An 18,443-nucleotide genomic window follows, 5' to 3' on the forward strand; every position below is an offset into this window, starting at 1 on the left:
GCTCTAAGAAATATAATGTAATCTATTATTTCATGATGTTGTCTGGTCTTCAGGAATTTCAGAAACAGCACAAAAAAAACCTCAAGGAGGTACGTTTTTGAGCAAACAACTGGGGAAAGTTTCCATAAAAAAGACATGAATTTGTGAGTAGCAAACCATGAACAGGTGGGGCTTCGCTGTGCAGTTCATTCACTTTTATTCCAAAAGTATGCAAGGTTTGAACGTGAGTATGAATGGTTGCTTGTCTTTATGTGCACTGGTAACCAGTTCAGGGTGGATTTTGGGGGGCCCTTGTGAAGGCCCTCCTGACCCCAACGTGCAATAGGCATAAACAATGTGCAAGGGGCGTAAAGTTTAGCTGTGAAGTTTTAGGTCTTTAACAAAGGTTAAAAAAACACCACACAACAATACCACAAATAATGTCTCAATGTGAGTTTTTCATATCATTATTTTACACGATTACCAAAAGACATGTTTTCGCACTGATCCACCACCCTGACAAACAAACAAAATAAACTAAACAGAAAAACATAAGTCATCAAAAGGTCCTCTAAAGCCGTTCAACGTTCCTCAGATTCAGACTTTGACCGTTTTGACCTGCTTGTTTGCTCCCTGTCTGCTCTGCAGCCGCTCCTTTTACATCTTGACTCATTGACAGCCATTTAAGTCGCACACGGATGTACAACAAAATCACTCCTGAGTTTGCCCTTCAAAATAAACACATAATGCTTCAGTGACAATTATAATTCATGCAATCCGCTGTTTTGTATTTCAAGCCATTAAACTCGTGATAAATTTTAACAAACATTTATCATACACGAGACCACAATGCCGTCCGACGTTTTCCGCGTACGAAACTATTTATTTTGACAGCCTTAACCGGAATCTCTCTTGTATGTAAAAATTACCTGACGAAGAGCGGCTCCAGCTTGACACCTCGCGCCCGCTGACGAGACTAACACGGACCCGGGTAAAGGCTCCATGTGAGTGGCTACTACACGCATCCCGCTCGGTCTTTTCGTGACACTTTCCATTCCATAAAAGGTATTCGATATACAGTACAGTGTTTTTTTTTTAAATATACGCGAAAGAGAACAACAGGTGGACACTTGTCGAGTCTCCTTTTTTCCCAAATTTCTACCTTAAACCTGTTCTGGCTTGTTGGATGGACTGAATCATCATTGGAGCGGGGAGAGCGCCAGAATCCAGCCGGGTATATGTTCCTTCTTTTCAGGGTAATTTTGCTCCTCCCGGTGGATTTGTTTTTTCTCATTTTCGGATCTTTAAACCGCTTTTTCAGTGACTGTACGTGTGAAAACTCCTTGGAGTGTCCTGGGGGTTGACGACTGACTGTAGAACTGCCCTAGGTAAGACATTCGAAGACTTTTTCATAATCACTAGTTCTCGATTAGTAAATGAAAACAAGTGCGATATTTCATGACGTCACTTTACGGAAAATAAAATGAATATTCCGAAATAGTAAACAAATGCGTTATTGGAGTCATGTTTGTTTCGTTTGGTTTTCGAACCCCTTGGAATTACAGTTGTTGGTTTACCGTTTTAATCATTAAAGTGAAAGCCAGTTGTGAGTTTTTCGAACAGAGTGGGGGACCACAAAATTCATTAGTTGACAACCCACAGCGATGTTTTTTAATGCGTACATTAATAGTTTGAACTCAAAATAAACTCCAAACTATGTTCACGAAACACTTATGTCATTTCAAACTCATCTTACAACTTTATTCTTACAATAAATAGCTTACAGGTAATTTGATTTTGAAAGAATGCACAGGAAGTTCATGGACACAGACTTCGCAACGCATTAAAATACCACTTAATATTCTACTATTAGGCATTTTGTAATGCATCTGACTAAGTAATAAATAGACACAATTTTTTAAGATAAGATAAGAAAACCTTTATAAAATACATGTCTAACAAAAATAGATGGGCTATAACTTCCGCTGGCGTGGAGCAGCTAGCTCTGTAAATGTCCACAACTGTCAATAAAAATGTGGACCTTTCTCTGCATCATCTTGAGAAGTTTGCCAACCTGCTTTCTGCAAGGAGCATCACCTGCTTGTTGGACCTCGACTGGAAACTTAAGTCATACTGCAGTTCACTGTCAAACTGGCTAGTTATAAGCTATTATTCATTATGGCGAGTGTATAAAAATATAAGGATATGCACGAACCGGTGCGTTTTTCAGCAAATAGCTTTTAGTTAGGTTCCACAGGAGAATTTGCAAAGGTGGAATCATAAATTGGCAGGAATTCACTATATTTACAGTCCAGTACTGTATATCAGGGTGCGTTATACAGTATATTCACACTGAAACTTTGGGGAAACCCAGAATTACCACGAATAACAGTTTTGTGACAATAATCGCAATTTTTTTTCTTCAATTAATGTGGGTATACATGAAAAGGAAGGCACTTGAGTTTCATGTTAGTGAGCTCATGCTGTGGTTTCCGTGCAGTGAGGCGCAATCAAAGGTTTTCACTCGTTACTGGTGCAGTGAAGGTGTGAAATGTCCACCTCACACGAAAGTCTCTTCGGTGAGAATCTAAGGGCTTTCTTTGACATTTATGCAACACTTAAGTGGCTTCAACAAGGGGTGCTCAAACAACATAAGAATAATTTATGGGAATTTAGTTTTAGAAATTCTTCATACTAGAATATGAAAAAAAATCCTATTGCTTCAGCCTTACCTGTGCCGTAATCCTCACATCTTCACAGTTTGCCCACCACCCGCCCCCATTTACATTTACTCAAAAACGTAACCATTCACATTGTTTTGTGAGCTTTCTAAAACACCCAAAAATGGTAGAAAGATAACAGCAAAGATATCATTTTAACCAGGGGTGCACAAAAGTGGTGCACAGGTGCACTGAAAATCTGAAATGTTCATTCAATGATTCCAATTGGAGGTGCGAGAAGAGGTGCACTTTGTTCCTGAACACACTGTGAAATGCAAATCATGCAACGGATGTGTCACCCACCGCCCTTTGTGTTGACTCAATTTTGCATAATGAGGAATAGAAAGCCCCCGATGGCACTTTAAACTGCCTGACCCCGCACCTAAGGTGACAGCAAAGGGTGTGTGTCTCTGTGTAATGAAGGCTTCATAAAATGCTACCCTTTGTCCCTTCATGTGTTGTGCTATTGATTTATTCCCAGGCCCAACAGAAATGTCCACTGCTTTCCACCTGCTCCTCCAATTTCCTTAGCTCACATCTCCATAGTGATAGCAAGAATGCAATATACACACACAGCCACACGCGCGCGCACACACACGTAGCCTAGGGAGCATTCCAGCCATCCTCTTTTTTTTTCTGCAGGGACTTCACCTTGAGCCTCTGTTCGCGCTCATTCCCGCATTTCCTTACACGAAGCACTCTTTCAAGTGTTGCGAATCCCCACAGGCGCTCGGCGCAGGATATGAGAGCTGCCGTTTCCAGGCTGCAAAGCTAACTCGTCAAACCACACCGCGCCACTTGACTTCTCGGATTGTGCGCGAGTGCAGCAATGCCCTGCATCTTATCTTGCACTCGCACAACATTGATGCGACGTGCACATTTCTCACAGTGCAAGCGATAAAAAAAAAAGTTTCCAGACCAAGATGATTCTTTTGCCACATGACCCCATGTGAACGGGCAAGTGCACAGGCATTTTTGTAAGAAACAGTTTCTAAAAAGCTCACTAACTGTTACTGTAACAATGGAGCAATGAGACGCATTGTGTAGGCAGGTGGCATTTGCAAAAATCAATGGTTTGAGCGGCTACCTTATTGACACGGTGCCTCCATGCATCCTAAAGAAATCACGCATCCGAGAAGATATGTAAATCCACTTCTGGGATTTGTATTTCCGTATTATAATAACATGATTCGATACGGCTTTTTTTTCGGACTCAACGTTGCATGGCAAAGACTTTTGTGGGTGTGTTTTTGTGGGTTTGGAATAGATTAGTGGCACTTCCATTCTTTTCATGGGGAAAGACAATTTGAGATGAGTCTTGAGTTACGAGCGTGGTCATGGAAACAAATTCAACTTGCAAGTCAGGGCACCGCTGTACAATGAAAGCACATCATTGTTGTTTGCACTGTTCGAAGGTACATAGCTAGCTTTATATCGAACAATGAAAGGGCGGCATGGGTGTGTGGGTGCCTTTTCACTCCACTCTCAAACAATCCGAAGCGGCCGGTGACCTCTGAGCCTCATTCACGCAAGCTGTCAGCACAGCTCAGTGGCGGCGAGACAACAAAGAGCATCGATTGTGTGCCCATTTACTCCTCCGTGCTCAGGCGCAGACACACTCAAAAGGACAGGCCGACATGGATAAGCCAATGCCGGGAACGTCTCTCACCGCCACCCGTGCATTTTCCTTCTCGGCTCGACGTCACGTTTGTGCGCTGTGGCAGCCAGGAAATGGAAGCCCGAGTAATGCGACAAGGAAATTCTCAGGCTATGACTACACAAAAATCGTGTCCTGTTTATCGTCTTGATGTCATTTTACTCTACGCCGCCTTTGGTTGCAGTAACAAATTTGTCCTAACATGGGATCCTCGGTTTACGATCGTCCCAACATCCGAGGTTTCGAAATTAGAAACAGTGCACTCTGAAACAGTCTGCTGGGCATCTTAAAGAGTAGTTGGTCACGTAGCACAATAAGGCACACTCAGTAACCACTATACATCGTGTTTTTTTTTGTTCTTTTTTTTGCTTTTATTATTATTTACTTCCCAAGGTTTGAAATAAGCGTTTTCACATTGCAGTTTGTGGGTCATAATTGTAATTTTGAGCTTCAATAAAACACATTAAAGATCCAAGCTGTTCATCACAGTTTTCCCGGACCACGGACATTGTCTAAAAAAAGCTTCTCTAGGCTGCATGTGTGCATGTTAACGTAGCCGCAACACACTTATCTCACCTATGCACGAGCTCCGTGCTAAATTGTGTCTCCTAGCTTCTCTTCCCCTTCCGTGACACGCATGCTGTTCACGTCTGCCCTCGTCATCAAGATGACAACGCTCGGCTTTGGTGTTCCACGGCATGAGTCATACAGCCATCTGAATAGGAAGCAGCAATGCAAAAAAAAAAAAAAAAAACATTCTTACTGGAAAACACCTGACTGGCGCAAAGGTCGGAGGTGCGCGTCTTGTGGCATTTGAACGCTACGCTGGCCACGTTTTAGAATGAGTGTAAAAACGCAGCGTGCGCCTGTTTCTGCAGACACGCATGAGCTGCCAAGTGATAGCAGAGGGGGGAATTCTTGAGCTGAAAGGGACACAAACAATAGTGTGTGCATGTGTCTTTGTGTGTGCTTCGGTCCGAGTGGGGGTGTCTTTGCGCATGCGTGTCTTTGTGGTTGTCTTTGTACGCGCATGTGTGTGTGTGTGTGTGTGTGTGTGTGTGTGTGTGTGTGTGTGTGTGTGTCTATTGTTGTGTCATTGTGCTTATGTTGTGTGTATGTGTGTCGTCATCTGTCTCTGTGGCTGTGTCTTTGTGCATTAGTGGGTTTCTTTGTGTGTTTGTGCTTGTGCGTGCATTGTGGTGTCTTTGCATGTGTGTGTCTCTGCGGTTGTCTGTATCTGTGTCTGACTGTCTGTTGTTATGTCTTAGTGCACGCGTTGGTGTCTGTCTGTGTCTTTGTGGTTGTGTCTTTGTGTGTGCGTGTGTGTGTGTGTGTGTGTTTTATGGTTGTGTCTTGGTAAATGATAAATAGTGTGTGCTTGGACAGCAATTTCACCTCCACTATGCTGCCCAAAGCACTTTGCAAAGCCCCACATCCATTCATGCGCATCTTCATACACTCATGGGAAGTGCGTGTCTTTGTGCGTCTGCTTGGGTGTGTTTTTGTGGTTGCGTCATGCTGTGTTCATATGCGTTTGTGTGTCCGTAGACCGTCAAAATAAAGTTGAGAGTGAGTTCAATATTTCCAGGCAACACTTTTTGATAACATTTAAAATTTTGCTGATGTGAAAATGGGATTTGCTGTATTTTACAACAAAGAAATGTGTTTACAGAACTGTTGTCCCTTGTATTGATCACCCGACTTAACTCAGCAAATTATTTTGGAGCAAGCAACTTGGTTGCTTTGTTGTGGTAAGAAAGAGAAATGTGAAATAAAATAAAGCTGTGTTTGTTTGTATTTACGGTGCACATCTGTCTTTGTGTCTGGTGTGTGAGTGTGTGTGTTCGTAGTGATGTCTTTGTGTGTCATTGTTGTTGTTGTCATTTTGTGTGGGCTTCACAATTAATGACATTTCATTCATGTTCACAATTTTGGCTGCCGTGATTAAATGAACGTGATGGCTGGCGATTTTAGCATTCGAAATGTCAATCGTCCGCTTGGGTGTGTTTTTGTGGTTGCGTCATGCTGTGTTCATATGCGTTTGTGTGTCCGTAGACCGTCAAAATAAAGTTGAGAGTGAGTTCAATATTTCCAGGCAACACTTTTTGATAACATTTAAAATTTTGCTGTTGTGAAAATGGGATTTGCTGTATTTTACAACAAAGAAATGTGTTTACAGAACTGTTGTCCCTTGTATTGATCACCCGACTTAACTCAGCAAATTATTTTGGAGCAAGCAACTTGGTTGCTTTGTTGTGGTAAGAAAGAGAAATGTGAAATAAAATAAAGCTGTGTTTGTTTGTATTTACGGTGCACATCTGTCTTTGTGTCTGGTGTGTGAGTGTGTGTGTTCGTAGTGATGTCTTTGTGTGTCATTGTTGTTGTTGTCATTTTGTGTGGGCTTCACAATTAATGACATTTCATTCATGTTCACAATTTTGGCTGCCGTGATTAAATGAACGTGATGGCTGGCGATTTTAGCATTCGAAATGTCAATCAAGCATCAGGGGCGAATGCATGACTTCGTTTCACTGCTTAAATTACAAGCTGCAGGGGCAGCCTAAAGTCACTCGACAGCATCTGTTGTTGGACATCTCAGATTCAGGGCAAATGGCAACAGTGTAAACCCGTATGTTTTTAGTTAGCCCTTGGTAAAAATGTACCTTTTTGGGGCATTTAAAAAAAAGATGATTTGCAGTAAATGACAATGCCCTCCATTATGCAAAACGATAGAGCTTATCATTTTGGCCACAATCATGCAGCCGCCTCAGCGAGTTGTTCCGAGAAGAGAGCAAAATGCAAATAGTGACACTGCCTTGAAGCACACAAGCACAATTCGTTACTGTGCTCGTTGTGTACGGGCACACAGGCACAACCCTCTTCCTGTGCCACGGGTGTGTCAAATATGGGAGACTGCGCTTGTACACAGTAGAGAGTTGTGTCGCCAGGACACTGCTTGGCTGTATGCTTTGGCTGGATTGACACAAATGTGCTACTTTCCTCAGTGCACCGTCTCAACGAGAGCGTCATCCTCATGTTGAGGCTCACTCGAGAGTAGCGGAAGATGCCAGTGTGAGTCACCAGCTGGAGTTCGCGTGAGACGGAACAATAGGAAAAGCAAAGCGGTTAGGCAGTCCGTTTGTTTGTAGTGACACAGGAACCAATGGTGCCTTGCTTTTCTCCATTTCATTTGATTGCCGTATTCTCACTCTGAAATCGCATCTAATTACGGCCCGAGCAACAGGCAGAGAGCGAAGCGCCCCCTCGGGACCCATCCATTCATCTTCTGTACGGTTTACCCTTGTTCAATCTTGACATGCTTCACTTAGGTCAGCTGATACGTAGCTTACTACAACTACACTGATGACACTCAGATCGACGTGTCCATGACAGCAGGTGAAATTTGAAATGTGCTCTCTCACTGTATCAAAGGGATCAGCATGTGGATGCAAAACTTTTTTCTTTCATCCATCCATCCATCCGTTCATTTTCCGATCCGCTTTATCCTCACAAGGGTCACGGGCGTGCTGGAGCCTATCCCAGCCGTCTTCGGGCAGTAGGCGGAGGGACACCCTGAACCGTTTGCCAGTCAATCGCAGGGTAGAGATGAACAAGCATCCACACTCACACTCACACCTGGGGACAATTTAGAGTTTCCAATCAGCCTGTCATGCATGTTTTTGGAATGTGGGAGGAAACCGGAGTACCCGGAGAAAACCCACGCAGGCATGGGGAGAACATGCAAACTCCCTTTGTTTTGAATGACAAGTCCATGGAATGACCTTATCAACCAATGTCATGATGTGCTGTATAGTAACCCTTTCATGCACCCTGTAACCTGATAACACCATAAGCTGTCCACTGTAGTAACCGCCGTCCCGGAAAGGCTTAAAGGATACAAGGTTCTCTGGTCTTAAGCATGGTTGAAAGAGGACTCCCCTCTTTAAATTCTATCCATCATCTTGTATGATATAAAATAACCAGAAGAGACTCCAAATCGGGAAAGTTGTACTCAATGCAATGGTGTACCACATACACACTTGAGCCAGAATTCGTATGGCAATCAAGTACGTTTAGGCAATATCAGAACAACGTGCATTCACCGGTGCCTGTTTATCACCCTGCGGCAGGTGGACTTGACTTCTCCGATTATCAAGTGTGTATTTCAGGATACGTGGCTAATAAACAATGAAACTGTCTGGCTGCGGTTCCGCCAGTTCCTGTCTGATGCTGTCAAGGAGAGCAGTAGCAATCACGTGCTCCAACAGCATGCAAGGCCGGCAGCCCCACAGACTTTTTGTGCTCTTTAAAACGTGACTTTCTGGACCGCAAGACAGTCTGGGATGGAGTAATTTGCAGGGGAAGTGTTTCGTTTGCACATACGTGTGGTTGACTCGTCATATTCACATGATATTAAATGTGGGTTTTTTTTGAAGGAGGGGGGGGGAGGAATATTAATGTAACTAACCATGCCCAGATTGATAAAAGTTTTTCAAGGGCCAAGGAAAGCCATGACTGCCATCCAAAGAATTGCAGTGGAATTAAATCGCCGCCAAATTTTCACTGCTCGTGTTGACGTTTTTTCAGCCTTGTCACTTTCCCCGCTACATTTCTCCCCGCGGAGGTCTGTCCATTTGTTCCGCTCTAGTATTTCCTGAAAAGGCCCGTGTCAGTCTCTTCGCTGTGGTAGAAGAAGATAAACCTGCCGAGGGGTTTTAAAATAAAAAGGAAATCGTTGGAGCGTGTATGCGTGCGCGTGTGTGTTCAAGTGGAAGAGTGTTTCCATTGATAAGAGTGTACTGTGTGTTTTGAGCGTGAACTCTTATATTCCTCGATAGCGACGTCAAGATAAAAACGCAGGCCGAAGGATAAGAATCGTATCGTTACAAAAACGTTATTCTGTCAAACCTGTGCAGGCTCGAGATAAGGACGTGATGTATTATGAAGGACATAGAAGGAATTCCGATTCTATTGTCCGTGTCGCCGTATGTCGCTCGTGAGCTTTATTACGTGCTGGATTGGACATTTCTCGTTTTATTGCATTGCAGGTTACACAGATGGAAGCCCCACTTGCTAAGCGTCTGGCGGGATTGTCCGTCTTCATCTTCCTCCTCTCTCAAGGTAAGACATCCTCGCACTTTTTCAGTGATGGAACTCACTGAGTACAAATGCGATCATGAGCTAATGTAGTATTTTTGATACTCGCTTCACAATGTTAGCAAAGCTCTGGGAATGTGTGATTTGGGGAATGTGCATAAAAGTTTGAGCCAATGTTAACTTGCTCTTGGGTTAAAAAATAAAATATTGAACATGCAACATTGCGCAATGTTATCAAAAGGGGTGCTGTACATACAGTACAAATTCATTTTTACTGATTATTTTTAACCCTTTCAGGGACAGCGGTTACTAAAGTGGGCAACTTCTCACGTTATCGGGTTACAGGGTGCATGAAAGGGTTAAATGCATTTCAGAGTCTGTGCTTTTTCACTTTTACCTAAAGTATTGGAATTGAATCAGTACTTGTACCTTTACCAGAGTATTTTTTTTTTACACAAGTATCTTAACTTTGGCAACCTTTTGTTTGATGTGAACCTTCACATTCAGTGTCATGTCTCCACATAGTATCATGCGACCGAGATCTGCACTTTTGCGGCACCTGGCGGCACGGCCACCATCCACTGAGCCTAAACTTCGACATCTCACCCGGGTGTGGTCAGATCATCATAGCGGCCAATGAAAGCTCGCTGGCTGTCCGCGGGCAGATTGCAGCGCAATGCAGGCGCTCCAGCACGCACCAGCTCATCCGCCAGGCGCTCGACTCGGACGGGCAGAGTCGCTTCTGCTTGTACTGGGAGCCGCTGCAAGACCAGTTGAAGTTACAGGTAATTGGAGGGGCTGGCCATGACGTCATTTTCGTCATCACAGTTGTGGATCTGACATGCATTATATTGATCATGGGTGAGCAAACCGTGGACGGTGCTATAATTTGGTGTGGCCCCCTGAAAATTCACAAACATTATCAAGAGTGCTAAAATATTACAGTTACAATGTAGCCATATTTTTCCATAACATTGGTTTCTTTTTTACTTTTTTTAAAAAAAAAATCTCAAATAAGTCAGACCGTATAACAGAGAGAAATGTAGTTTCCCTTTTTTAAATTTATTTTTATTTATTTATTCATTTTGCGCAAATATTCCAAACCCCTGTTTAAGACCAGAGGATACATCTGCCTTGTTTTGAGTCGTTGCGTGTCAGTGAAATGGCCACATGACTCATTCCACATTGTTTTTTGTTTTTTTTTAATTTTTTTTATTGTCATCGTTAACAACATCCTCAGGCCTGATGATCAAATGTACAAAGGACTCACCAGAGGATGCAAACCACACATTCGCAAAAAAATAAAAAATAAAATAAGAAGCCTCAGAAATGGATGTGGACTCACTGAAGTTGTTGCTTAGGTGGGCATGAGGAACTTCACGCTTTGCTGGCCCAGCGGCATGCCCGACTCCTGTTGCACGTACTTGTCGTACTCCTCCAACGCACCCGAGGCCACCTACGGCATCGCAGACGGGCTCATCGAGAATGACATCGTCACCCGTAAAACCCTTACGGCCTACGCGTTTGACGGGACCGCTGTCAAATGCGGTGAGATATGGCGGGCATGTTATTTATCGATCATTATTCAAACCTTTACAATGGCATTTTTTAAAAGTCTTATTTTTGTGTTTTTGTAGCCACCTTCTGTTCCAAGCAGAGCAGTGGAGGCGCCCAAGTCCATGTGTAATTTCCTCCCTCCGTTTCCTTTTCATGTGCCTTTTCATTTTAAGTAACATGGCAGCTATTTTAATGTCAAAACACTCCCCTGTATGATTTACTTGAATAGCTGAGCTGACAAAAAGGTAAAAAAAAAAAATAATAATAATAACCTGGCGAGTGCTGATAAAAGCTTGGGAAAAATCTGAGTTACGGCTGAAATGACGTGAAATGAAGTGTTGCTTGTTTGTGTGTGTGTGTGTGTGTGTGTGTGTGTGTGTGTGTGTGTGTGTGTGTGTGTGTGTGGGTGTGGGTGTGGGTGTTGTGTGTGTGGTTCTGTGCCTAGGACTGACCAGGCTTCTGTGGAGGCCCTGTGTGCCCTCAGCTCAGAGGTGGAGCTCAAGGATGGCTTCAGAGGCATGAACATCAACCCGCCTGTGAGTCAAACACACAAAAAGTGAAGTAAGGACTTGATGCAACCATGGATGTGATGAGAAGATCCACAAAGCCAGAAAAAAACTCTCATGGGCTGTTGTTTGTTCATTGCACTCTGTGCCACGAGCAGATATTACGCATCCTCCCCTCTGTACAATAGCACCACCTGGTGATTAAAATTAAATTGCAGCCCGCAAGTTAGCCTCATGACAGCTTGTCACTTTGTAAATTCATATTTATTTTTGATATTCTTCGCTTCATTTTGACTTGATTATTGTTTTTGTAACACTGTCATATTTAAAAAGTTCTTACTGTATTTTTTTTTATTACCGTACTTAACCATATTTCTGTTTTTTTGTTTTCCAGCGTGTGAAAGGCATTGCCCCAGAGTCAACCACCCCCACCATTCACCTTCCCCCGGCTTTGAAGCAAGCTGCCAAGAACAGCAGCAAAGTTGTCTACACCTTCTTCAAAAACAACTCCATGTTCCAGGTGAGTCCCGGCGATAAGACACCGGTCATAAAATTATACCCGTACAGTACATAACATGGTGCCGCTGTGCAATGTGCGCGCCTTTCAGGAGGGTCTCAAGGAGGTAAGGGTTCTTGATGATGTGGTCGAAATCTCCGTGGATAACCAAGTCATCCAGAACCTGACTGAGCCAATCAGGATTGGCTTCCATCATGATGTCATCCCTGTAAGTTTGTGTGTGTGTGTGTGTGTGTGTGTGTGTGTGTGTGTGTGTGTGTGTGTGTGTGTGTGTAGAGCCTGCAAAGTTAAATCATAATACACGTGATAAAAGCTTTTTTTTCCCACCTTCATTCCAGAAAACACATTCAAGGACATGCGTCTCGTGGGACACTAGGAAAGGTGGGAGAAGCATTATCACTTCATGCGCTGCATTTCCTCAAACAGTGGTCTCCCTCTCATGGTGGTTAACTTGTTCAGAGCCTTACCTCAAATTGTGTTTTTACTTCAGAAATGACCTTAACATGGCATGTGATACCATCATGTGTTGCAATAGTTAGATGTCTTTACCAAATTGACATAACGGTAGTGTTTTCATTATTAATCATTTGTTTTCATCTGCTGATTTATTATTATTTCGTGATAATTATACACTTAAAATCTCCCTAAATGTAGTGACATGTGCTTTTTTTGGTTGTTTTTCTTCCATACAAACTTACAAAAAATAATTTTTAGATTGAAGAAAAAAAAAAATCCAAGATACAGTGTATGCCTTTCTAATTCAAACTTTTAAGAATAAATAGAGTCAATGAAAGCCTCCCCTCCTACACCATTTGAGGAAATATGGAATCATTTCCCCATTTCTTCTTCTTGAATGATGCAGAAGAAAGTCTTGAGTGTGGATTTTGTGTGTATAGATCCAATGAGGGTGAAGTGGTCGGTGGAGGGTTGCAAGACGCAGCAGAGAGGAGAGAAGCACACCGACTGCCTCTGCGACCACCTGACCTACTTCACAGTGCTGGTGGTGAGCCATGCACAAACATGTACTCCATACAGTCACGAAACTACCGTACTCGTGCCGACTTGCAGTACTTACAGACAATTCTGCTTCCAACAACAGCAACTGGAGCCTCGCCCCGTGCGCCATCTGCTGGCTCTGACTGTCATTACATCTCTGGGCTGCGCTACATCTTTCGTCAGTGGCATCGCTCTAATCGTCTTCCTCTGCAGGAGAAGGTCATTTTTACAACAGAACGTTAAAAGTGGCGTGTGAGAAAGATTTATGAAACCAGATCACCCCCCACCCCTCACCCACCCTGTCCTTCAACAGGCGAGCTAAGGATCCGTCCACTCCCATCCACCTGGGCCTGGCTGTGTCGCTCACCTTTCTCAACGTGCTCTTCTTCTTCACCGGCGTCCTGGCCAATGCAGGAGGCCAGGAACTGTGCGTCCTGATCGGTGCGGGCCTTCATTACGCTCTGCTCAGCGCCTTTTCCTGGATGGGTATTGAAGTGTTCCACACCTTCTGGCTGGTCTACGTGGTGTTCAGACCCTCCCCAAAACTTTACGTGTGGAACCTGGTCGGCTTCAGTGAGTGTGTCCGTGCTCGCTGGCCTCAAAAGATTGCTGGAAAAAACAGGTTGTGTGATATTTTAAACGCTCCGTAATTACATTTCAGTCTTGCCTGCCATACCGGTCATTATCCTGGCCAGGGTTGATGACATCTACGGCTTGAGGGAGGTGGCGTCCAGCGAAGACGAAGACAACCCGTTCCTGATGTAAGCCTTGGTTCAGAAATGTCCAAAAATATGAAATATATATACAGTGGTGCCTCGATATGCAAATGACACGACTTTTTTGAGAGTATTTTGAGATACAAGCTGTTCAGCAGATTTCGGGCTTTTACTTGAAAGCTTAAACTTAAGATGTGAATTTTGTATCGTGGCCGCAAATTTTGCATCACCCTAAGAAGCAGTTTAGCAGATAGAGAACATTTCTTCCCAATAGGCTTCAAGCTATTTAATGTCAATTCCTGTTATGTTTATTCAGTCAAACTAACCGCAAAGCAAAGAAAATTACGTGTATTATATATAAAAAAAAAAAAGCAAACATCTTTGCCCTCAGAAAGAGCCTGAATTCTAATGTTTATTTAATGAAATTTGGTTAATTTATTTCCAACAGCATATTTACTTTATTCCATAACATTTCTCTTAGCTGCGCTGCTTCCAGTTGTGTATGCTAGATTTTTTTTTCCCCCCAATTACATTTCATCCTCTGGGCTGCCTTGTCAACCCGAGCTTTGTAAGACGTACAAACTACTAAACTTCCAAAGAATTCCAACATGTCCTAATAGTAGGTCTCTGACATCCTGCGGTCCAAATACATAAACGATACAGAATTACAGCAGGCTTGATCTTCACGGGGTGGGGTGATTTTGTTTCTTGCAGATGCCAAGTACTGTACGTGACAACTGAGGCAAAGCGAGGGAGTTGTAACAAAGCAAGCTTCCTCGGTGTTGCCAACTTGGCCACCTTCCAACCCATCAAGCGACATTTTTTTTTTCCTATGCGTTAAGCAACAAATGTAGTGACTTTTTGTGATGTAATTGGAGATTCTGAGACTCCCCCCAGTGCAGTAGACGTTCCCCTTGATGCTCGCGGACTGTAATTGAATGGCATGTGTGAAGCCATTCATTTTCTCCTTCTCTCAACACCCGCCCTTCATAGTGACAAAAGAGGACTACATCTGAATGTGTAGATAAGATTTCAAGAGATTTTTTTTGTCCCTTATGGGCTTCCATCATTATCTCGTTTTTCATGTGTCCAGGTGCTGGATGAAGCCCAACCCCACGGCTTTGCTGGCTCACCACCTCACCAACACCACCATGCTGGCCTTGCTGGTGTCGGCAGGCCTGGTGATGCTCCTCCTGGTCTACCGAGAGATTCGCACCCGGGATGAGTGGCAAAAGAACCGCGTGGCCTTCCTCAGCATCTGGGGCCTCAGCTGTCTGTTCGGCACCACCTGGGGTCTGGCCTTCCTTGACTTCGGACCTTTCTCAGACTTTATCCTCTTCCTCTCCTGCATCCTCAATTCCTTCCAAGGTATTTCACGAAAGGAGGCAGGATTGGGACTGCATTTGCACGTTTTTTTTTTTTTTTTTTTTTTTTTACGGGAGGTCCAACTAAATATAGTCAGTCATGAGTGTTCATGTTGCCCAAAGGGAGCAGCGGGCTATTGTATCAGTGTGGGAACGCCCCATTGAGAGAGTGTAATCGAGACTCACCATGCCGTTGGCGCCAGGCAGAAGAAAGGCGACTTCCTGTCATGTGCTTTGACGCACTAAAGCACAGCATTGGATACATTCGAAATGGGGATATGATAGTCCTGCACTACTTTGTCTATGGTGTTAAGACCCACAAAAAAAGTCTCATGCTTGTAAAGACACAGGAGGTTAGCCATTTTGATTTGAAACAACCATTTTAGTGTCCTTATGGCCTGAATTAAAAATTTGCCATATAAGGCTGCAGAAAGTTGAGCAAATTCACCCCCCAAATATGGTTTTGCTTTCCAATGTTAAATTTCGTAGGTGTCTCTATCATGAGTAGACACACAAAACAGTCTTCGGAGGTCAGCCAATTTGGTTGAAAGGGGACGATATAGTTTGATCTTGGCCAGACATGCTAAGCTTAAGACTGCTTAGCATGTTTTGAAAATTGGTTCCCCAAAGCCAGTTTAACTTGGCATCATGAAACTTGGTAGGGATGCCTATCATAAGAAGATCCACAAAAAAAAAGTATCACACCCAAAAAGACACAGGTCAGCCATTTTGGTTTGAAGCTGCCATTCCAGGTTCATTTTGGCCTGACTCAAATTTTAGCTCAATAGCGCCTCTTAGAATGTTTTGAAACTTCAGCCCGCAACACCATTTTCACTTAGCAACTGGAAATTTGGGGGCCATGTTGATCAAAAGCAGACCCACAAAAATATGGGTCAGCCATTTTTGTGTTTTTTGTAGCTATTGCGCGGTGTACTTGAACACACATTTGTCCGATAGATTTTTTTTCCCAATACTAAAACTTTAACCGCATCTACTAAACTGATGGGTGACCCATACCTTGTTCTTGGATTGTCATCCGACTTTTCCCTCTGTCCCGTAAATGGCCTGAAACCGCTGTGTTTTCTGCAGGCTTCCTGCTGATGCTGAGGTTTTTCATGCTGGACTGGATGCGCAAGCACGCGGTGAGGATCAAAGAGTCGCCTGCCAAGGTTTGTCACATGCCCACGTCGCCGTCCACCATAAGTCAGGAACCTCTGGAGCCGCTTTGTCCCCGTTCTTGAGGCCTCCCCCGCTTTACTATACACAAACGTCACTCAGGTAAAACCGCCTCCATGCCGGCCCGGAGCCTGGACCTTCCTAGAACACCTAGACTGGCTCTAGTTGTATATGTTGTTTTTTTTTTTTTTCAACTTTAAGCTGGAAAGTAATGATCAAGCTTGATTTCCAGACAGAGTTAAGAAAGGTTACTGCACTGGTATTTCCTCTTGACTGTTTGATGAACCATTTCTGCGATGGACCTTAGCTATTGTATTTTTTTATTTTTTTTGGTACAGTTTTCAAGTAGCACTTTAGCTCTTCTGTTTTTGTCTGACATGCTTGTGTAGGAAAGGCTGGATTGTTCAGTTGACCGTCAACTTTTCCTGCTTGAATTATTTTTGATTTGAAACACAAAGCTGTTTATCTTTTGTCTCCGTTTTTTTTTCCTCACACAACTTGGAGATACTGCACATGCTTTCCTGTTGGACACAAATGCTGTATTCCCCTGTAGTGACTGGAGATATTTACTGAACTGCAGTGAATAGCTGACATTCATTGGGTGGAGGCCTTTAGTTTCATACTGGACAGCCTGCGGTACAAAAGCCCCATTTGAAATTGTTTTGTTCCTTGGTGAAAATTATTCTCAGGGCCAAATAAATTGTCTGTTTTTTTTTTTTGTTTTTTGTTTTTTGTTTTTTACACCATCTAAAAAAATCAGCCCCTAAAATAAGTTTTAGTTGGCCACATGGCTGTACATTTGCTTGGCAATTTGGTGTCATGAACCCTTGCCTTAAAAGACACAAATGGCAGACTACCTGCAATAACATTTAAAGTGACATTTAAAAGTCCTTCCAAGCTTCGGCTTTACAGATCCCACATCTGCTCTGCAGTGTGTTGTGGTTAAAAGACCACTCGTATCAGATGTTAGTGTGCAGGTAATAACGGTCACCGCAGTTGTTTATTTGAGGTGCGGTGTCTATTGCAGAGGAGACCATTGTTTGAGAAATTACGGGAGGTAGGCACAAAAGTTGACGTTCCCATTAAAAGGGAGGTCAATGATGTTCAGAATCAAATGTTTGCCTCTTTACCATGATTTCATTCATCAATGATGACGATGAAAGCACAAAATGGAGGCGACTGTTTTGAAAGAAGCCCCCAAATGGAGCAAAGACTTTGAGAGTACATGTTGCTCGAATATGAAAACAAACAAGTGTTTCACATGACACGTTACACAACAGGAAATGTTCATTGAAGTCATCTGCTTTGAATTGACACCCTTGTTAAAATCGTTTCTTTGGAAAGCCCAGCAGAAAGAAGACGTATTTGTCTAGCGTTTTTATTGTATTTGTCCCTCTCACTTTTTTTTTTTTTAACTTTTCCAACCGTTAATTATGAACCATGACATAAGAAAGAGATTATGTTGAAAAGTCTTGTTTTGACTTGTAAAAGTGACAGAAGTGTTGTTTTTTTAAATCCTGATTTTACATTGAAATTAATGTGACCTACCAGCAACTAAGTGAATTATTAGCTACTTTGATGTTTGCACTTTTTTGTCTCTGTATTCGCTACGCTATTGTTATTCAGGTTGTTGTTGTGTATATTTGTTTTTGTTGTTGTTGGATGTACAGTAAATGGAGCGTGAAAATAAATCATTTTGAAGACTACAAACACTCATGAAAGTGTGGTGCTTGTCACAATTGTGTTTCCTATGAAGTATAAAAGTTGATCTTGCTTCCTGGAATTGTCACTGACATTGCTGACTTGACAGCAACCTCTGAGCGAACTTAAGTGTATGTTATTTTTACCCCCCACTTTATCTACACTGTCAAGTATAGCGGACATGCTGTGATAAAACTAACCCCTAACTCTCACAAGCACACACATGATGGCTGCCAAGGCTTCCAAGTCACCTGACTGTGACCTGAAGAGCAACTTTGAGTGCAAAATGGTCCTGGGCTTGATAAGTGGATGCTAACACAGTGTTTTGCACCACCTGTGACACTTTGCACCAGCGTTATAATTGCAATGACCGCCATTACTTGGCAACCTTGATCATTGCAGGACTACTCTAATTATTTGCCTTTTCTTCACATGGTAGTAGCAGCTATCTTTTATG

At 43.0% G+C, this 18,443-nt stretch overlaps 1 protein-coding gene across 3 annotated transcripts; it reads left to right on the plus strand.

The window, feature by feature from the left end:
* Window positions 1-929: 929 nt before the first annotated feature.
* On the plus strand, window positions 930-17,525 carry LOC109513962 (adhesion G-protein coupled receptor G5-like). 3 transcript variants are annotated; one of them, XM_019866728.1, is made up of 16 exons: window positions 931-1,213; window positions 1,301-1,367; window positions 9,405-9,477; window positions 9,979-10,238; window positions 10,815-11,001; window positions 11,091-11,136; window positions 11,456-11,546; window positions 11,911-12,036; window positions 12,125-12,241; window positions 12,372-12,414; window positions 12,930-13,036; window positions 13,133-13,248; window positions 13,343-13,602; window positions 13,691-13,790; window positions 14,839-15,113; window positions 16,199-17,525. In XM_019866728.1, exons 3-16 carry the CDS (start codon window positions 9,414-9,416, stop codon window positions 16,348-16,350), a joined length of 1,944 nt encoding a protein of 647 aa, XP_019722287.1. In that variant the 5' UTR covers window positions 931-1,213; window positions 1,301-1,367; window positions 9,405-9,413; the 3' UTR covers window positions 16,351-17,525. The 3 variants fall into 3 exon arrangements, with proteins under 3 accessions (XP_019722285.1, XP_019722287.1, XP_019722286.1); XM_019866726.1 differs by lacking the exon at window positions 1,301-1,367 and having other exon boundaries at window positions 930-1,235; XM_019866727.1 differs by having other exon boundaries at window positions 931-1,367.
* The last annotated feature ends 918 nt before the right edge of the window (window positions 17,526-18,443 follow it).

Source organism: Hippocampus comes, unplaced genomic scaffold (assembly GCF_001891065.2).
Source record: "Hippocampus comes isolate QL1 unplaced genomic scaffold, H_comes_QL1_v1.1 scaffold82, whole genome shotgun sequence".
Taxonomy (NCBI): Eukaryota; Metazoa; Chordata; class Actinopteri; order Syngnathiformes; family Syngnathidae; genus Hippocampus; species Hippocampus comes.